Below are 4,962 nucleotides of genomic sequence, written 5' to 3'. Positions count from 1 at the left end.
CAGTCAGAGACCAGGCAGCTCAATGTGAGGCTAGGGCTCCAGCAAGGTGAAAACCCCTAGCAGCTTGAAGCAGTACCAGCACTGGTGGCTGTGTGGCCGTGTTCCTACCTACCACATGGGAGATCCAAGCTCAAATCTCAGCTTTGGTGACTTGGAGTGAGTGTGCTAATAAGGAGAAATTCCCCTTGAAGTAGAAAGGGGTAATTGTGTTTTCTCCCCCTCCAGGTATCTAGGCCCTATATTTCTTTGTCATTTGACATTTTGTATTTTGTGCCTTTTTATATTACCCCAACCAGCATTGTTTGCTCTGCTGTTTGTGTTTTATATTTTGTTAACCCTGTCTTTTGCCAATGATTGTAAGTGTCTAACCTTTGTGGAACCCTGCCCCTTGGGGCATTGTAGTGTCCACTATACCCCCTGATTACGCCTGTTATGTTCCCAGTATTGTTCCCTCATTAACATGTATATGGTTAAGTCCCCAGTGGTGGTCTGGCTCTGCTCTATACAGGGAGGACAGTCCCTACACCTCCCACAGCGCTTGTGCACCTGCTTTGATCCCTTCAATTGGAGAGGGGGTACCTTTTGGAGTACCGCCCGGGTTACAACAATATAAAAAGGGATGTGTTACAATAATGGCATACAAGAACTTATCTTAGCTTACCTATGACTACTTATAAGGGATAGAGGGGGCAAAGAAAGAGTCAGAAATGTTTGGAGAAGGAGAGAGAATGTATTTGTAAGTAAAAAAAAACAACCACCTGGGGTTTTCGCTACAGTGGCTGTTCCTGTGCCACAGGCTCACGCTGCTGGTACAGACAGACACACCCTCCGGTCTCTGCTTCCTTGTTCCTAGAACCAGCACTGATCTGTGCCCAGCATGATCCTGGCTGGTCCTGCGAGAATTTCACAGGGTCCCAGACGTTGCGGTGCAGGTGGGGTCAGTGGGACGTGCTGTGTCCTGGTAAATCACCACAGCCTGGAGAGAGAGACAGATGGACAGATGCACAGTCACCAACTCCTCTCCCAGAGCTGAGGGAGTAGCAAGGGTCCCTGCTCTGACCCTGCAGCCCCTATGCCCCTCCCAGGGCAGGGGCAGAACCCTGGTATCCGAGCTGCCCGTCTCTACCTTCCCTGGGTCATGCACCCCTCCCCGCTGGAGCAGAGCCTGGGTTGCTCAGTGCAGGAAACCCCCAGCCCCTCCTGTGTCAGCCAGGCTGTCGACCAAACATTGTGGCTGTCCCTGTGGTGCTCCCACCCAACTCCAGGAACCACAGAGGTGCCTGGTGTTACCAAGTCAAGGTAGCTGTCCCGACAGATGGCTTTGCACCCAAAGGCTGCACGGGTCAGTGCCAGGCAGAGCTGCAGCAGCGTCAGCGCCATGAGGACCAGGCTGAGGGCGAGCAGGATGTCCTAAGTGGGGTGGAGACCGTCATGCACAGCACCTGCCGCAGCGGGCACCGGCCACCCCTGCACCCACCCCCAGTGCCCCCTGCTCCTGGTCCTGGTTGCTGCAGCCCCGGCTCACCTGGACCTCTGTGGGGGGATAGTCACAGGTCCTCTTGCCCTGGTGCCAGTAGCAGGAGTGGGCATTGTGGGTGAACATCACGGATAAGCAGAGCATCACGATGCTCACGCCAGCCACTACCGTGCTCACTGAGTTCAAGGCCAGCTCCATCTTCATCTGTGGGGCATGGGGGCAGGACCCTTCAGCCATGTGGAAAAGACTCCCCTTGAACCCCCAAGCTTTCCCCCTAGACCGCCCTCACCACTGGTGCTGCCCTGACCCCCCACCTGGGAGGCACAGAGCTGAAACCTGACCCCCCAGCTGGACACGGCTGGCTCTGGGGGGGTGGGCTATAGCCCATGGGGAGGGGGACAGGCTGTGCCAATACTCCAGAGGGCCCTGGCGAGAGGGTCCCCGGCAATTCCCGCCCTGCACACCTCAGTTCTCCCCGCCAGGCTCCATGCCCAGCAGGCCCTGGTAGCACCGCGAACCACGGCTCTTACCAGCGGGATCTTGGGGTTCCTGGAGACCGCCACAGAGAGGGAGCCCGAGACCACGCACTGCAGGGGCAGAGTGGGGGTCAGTAGCCTTGTGGAGCTGGCAGGTCCTGAGTGAGTGTTGCTGCAGGGGTAGGTCATGCCCTGAAGGACTGGGGGTGGGGGGGTGGATGGGCTGGGGGGGGGTCCATAAGACAAGGCGGGGGGTTACTACAGGGTTTCTCAGACGTTAATACAGGGATAGTCGCTTGTTACTCCCAGGTTCCTCGGCCTTACCAGAGGGGCATTCACACTGCTGCAGGGGTCTCATTTCCTACCATACAGATGCCCAGTCCGTACCACAGGGTTACTCAGTCACTAGGACGAGGTTACTCAGTGCCTACAACAGGGTTACTCGGTCACTTCTATGGGGCCACCCAGGTCCCACAAGGGGGTTACTCCATTGTTACTATGAGGTTACTCAGCCCCTCCTGCAGGGCACCAACCGCATTGCGATCATTCCTACAGGGTTACTCTGCTCCTACCCACCCCCCGCTGTGGGTACCAGCCCACTGGGTGCAGGGTCAGCTGCCTCAGGCATCTTGGGGATGCTTCTAAGACGTGCCCTGCCCCAGCTCCCCCTACCCCGGGCTCACCAGGAGGCCAGTGCAGACAACTGCTCCCAGGTGAAGAGCAGGGTAGTGGAAGTCAAATGTCAAGATCAGGACGGTTCCGAACGCGACCTGCTGGATGCCTGTGAGGACCTGCGTGACCTGCCGGGACACCATGGCTGGGGCATCACTGCCATGGCATTGACCCCAGCTGCCTTGGTCCTTGCTGCAGTTTCTCAGCGTGGCCCCTCACCTAAGCACCTGGGCCCAGGATGCCCTGACCAGACAGATCTATCTGTTTGTCTCCCAGGGCAGGGGGGGCAGGCAGATGTACTTACCCCCACGGCCAGCGGCTCACCCCGCTGGAACTTCTCCAGGGGCTTTGGCCTGGTGCTGGGGGGCGAGATTTGGGTCAGCAGAATGGTGCCAGGGGCCCCTTGCTCCATGGTGCAGCAGCCTGGCTCCTGCAGGGGGAAGATGGGAACTGAGGCGGGCAGAGGGAGGAGAGGGGGAAAGCAAAGGGGCAAAAACTCGGGAGCCAGACACCTGGGTTCCACCCCAGCCTGGTGGGGTCTGGGGTTGGGGCAGTGGGGGACGGGGAGCCCAGACACCTGGGTCCCCTCCTGCCGGGGTGTGTCAGGGCACAGAGGAAGTCCCCTTCCCTGTGGAGCTAACGGGTCTGGCTCTCATGAGCCTGGGAAGGGCAGGGACCCCACACAGCCCGGGCCACCCATGCTGAGCCCCGCGACGGACCCCTACTTGTCCCTCCTGGCATCAGACCCAGCTCCCACGTCTGCAGGGAGCAGTGCTGGAGCCTGGCCTCTCTGCCCAGAGAGGAGCGCAGGGCCCAGAGGGGAAGTGGGAACATCTGGGCAAGGAAGGGGCAGGATGTGACCTCCCCGCCCTGGTCCAGTTGTGCAACAGGGTGAGAGCCTGGGCCAGCTGCTTCTCTCCAGCAACTGCACCAGGAGCACAGCCCATTCCGGTGCCAAGATGCAGTCACCTCTGGGGTGGGGCAGTGGGAGAACAGCCGTACAGCAGTGCCGTGTAACAGCACCGCTGTCTAACAGCAGCACGTGGATCCAGCCAGCTCTAGGGAGGAAGTCACATGGCCGAACACAACGGTTCTTACTCTGTTCCTCACTCCCAGTTCCTTTTTCAATGCTGATCCTTGCACAATTAAAGGTTGTTCGTAAGGAATTGCTCAAGCTAAAGAGTCAGGGTGTTATTAAAATGAATATTGACTCATAAAATGTAGAATCATATCATGCATCAAGTAGACGGCCCTGAAAAAAGACCTTGGATTTGGCTGGGATTGTGGGGGACATCCTTTCTGGGTCACCCCAAAACACCCCCCGTCACCCCCCAGAGCCTCTCCAAAAGAAGCCTGGGCCGGTCCCTGCTTCACCTGATGCCCTGGTTTTGGGTGCCAGCTGCCACCACCTCAATACCTGCAGGCCGGGTACATTGCACAAAATAAGGGTCTTATTTTGGGCTGGGATCAGAGGGCAAAACTCCCTTTGGGTCACCCCAAGCCATAAATAACTGCCATCATGGGACTCTCCCTAAGAAGCCTGGGCAGAGCCCTGCCCGACCTGACACTGCCACCCTGACAATGGAGAGCCCCTCAGGTCTGGGTCATAAGTATGTTGCCTGCAATAAGGAGCTGGGTTTTCGATGGGATCAGCAGGCCGAGTCCTTTACAGGATACCCTGAAAAACACGTCCCCACCTCTGGCAGGCTCTTGTGACCAAGCCTGGGCAGCGCGTCGCCCCACTCGAAGCTTGGCTGTCACATGCCAGCCCCAACCCTGTGTACTGTTGACATCGTTATGAATAAAATGCTTTTAGGCTGGGATTACGGGGCAAACCCACTTTGGGTCGCCCCAAAACCCACATCACCCCGACCCTGGGACTCTCCTGAAGAACCCTGGGAGGTCCCGGCGGGACCCGCTGGCTTTGGGAGTGCCGCCTGCCAGGGGACTCCCCTACGCCGCTGCTTTGCCAGGCACCGGGCGGCAGCGAGAACGGCTACAGACACATACAGGCTTTGACTCCCAATTTCTCTCATTTACGCGAAACCAGAAGCTGGGCGAACAGACTTTGCACCGGTGTGAACAGACCTGCCCCCTCGCCAACCAACAGGAAAGGAAAGCCGGTTTCTGACAAGGGAGGGGAGACAGGGACACCCTGAGGAAGGGAAGAGGGGGCAATGCAAGGCGTGAAGGGAGAGGCTGGACCCCGATCTGCTTTGCCAGCCCACAGCCTAGCCTGCCCGGCCCACGAGCGCAGTGCCCGTCCTGCCAGGCTCCCAGGTGGGCACTGCCCCCTGCCCTGCCCTGCCCCGGCCACGTCCCGCCCGCCCCGGCTGC

At 58.6% G+C, this 4,962-nt stretch overlaps 2 protein-coding genes across 6 annotated transcripts in view; one reads left to right on the top strand and one right to left on the bottom strand.

Moving 5' to 3' along the window:
- Positions 1-710: 710 nt before the first annotated feature.
- Positions 711-3,765, bottom strand: LOC102386903 (membrane-spanning 4-domains subfamily A member 4A-like). 5 transcript variants are annotated; one of them, XM_025195845.1, is made up of 7 exons: positions 3,724-3,765; positions 2,930-3,055; positions 2,637-2,753; positions 2,008-2,064; positions 1,526-1,681; positions 1,291-1,410; positions 711-976 (listed from the first exon to the last, which is right to left on the bottom strand). In XM_025195845.1, exons 2-7 carry the CDS (start codon positions 3,035-3,037, stop codon positions 905-907), a joined length of 630 nt encoding a protein of 209 aa, XP_025051630.1. In that variant the 5' UTR covers positions 3,038-3,055; positions 3,724-3,765; the 3' UTR covers positions 711-904. The 5 variants fall into 5 exon arrangements, with proteins under 5 accessions (XP_025051630.1, XP_025051629.1, XP_025051628.1 ...); XM_025195844.1 differs by lacking the exon at positions 3,724-3,765 and adding an exon at positions 3,351-3,673; XM_025195843.1 differs by lacking the exon at positions 3,724-3,765 and adding an exon at positions 3,345-3,672.
- A 441-nt stretch (positions 3,766-4,206) lies between these two features.
- The window catches only part of LOC106723463 (zinc finger protein 28 homolog), a 4,466-nt gene continuing 3,710 nt past the window's right edge, over positions 4,207-4,962 (top strand). Inside the window, exon 1 of the mRNA XM_025195848.1 lies at positions 4,207-4,222. Within this exon, the coding sequence (XP_025051633.1) occupies positions 4,207-4,222 (16 nt within the window). The remainder of the gene's footprint in view (positions 4,223-4,962) is intronic.

The sequence above is a fragment of the Alligator sinensis genome, unplaced genomic scaffold, assembly GCF_000455745.1.
Source record: "Alligator sinensis unplaced genomic scaffold, ASM45574v1 scaffold2226_1, whole genome shotgun sequence".
In the NCBI taxonomy this organism is placed as follows: domain Eukaryota; kingdom Metazoa; phylum Chordata; order Crocodylia; family Alligatoridae; genus Alligator; species Alligator sinensis.
The sequence above is the reverse complement of the archived record's forward strand: the minus strand, read 5'-3'. Positions and strand labels throughout refer to the sequence as shown.

Excerpts from the sequence above, each read along its gene's own strand:
- LOC102386903 (XM_025195845.1), bottom strand. The coding sequence starts at position 3,037 with ATGGAGCAAGGGGCCCCTGGCACCATTCTGCTGACCCAAATCTCGCCC. Across the intron at positions 2,065-2,636 it reads TTGTCTGCACTGGCCTCCTG|TGCGTGGTCTCGGGCTCCCT; the intron begins GTGAGCCCGGGG and ends CTGCCCCTGCAG. Across the intron at positions 977-1,290 it reads GGGACAGCTACCTTGACTTG|GCTGTGGTGATTTACCAGGA; the intron begins GTAACACCAGGC and ends CTCTCTCTCCAG.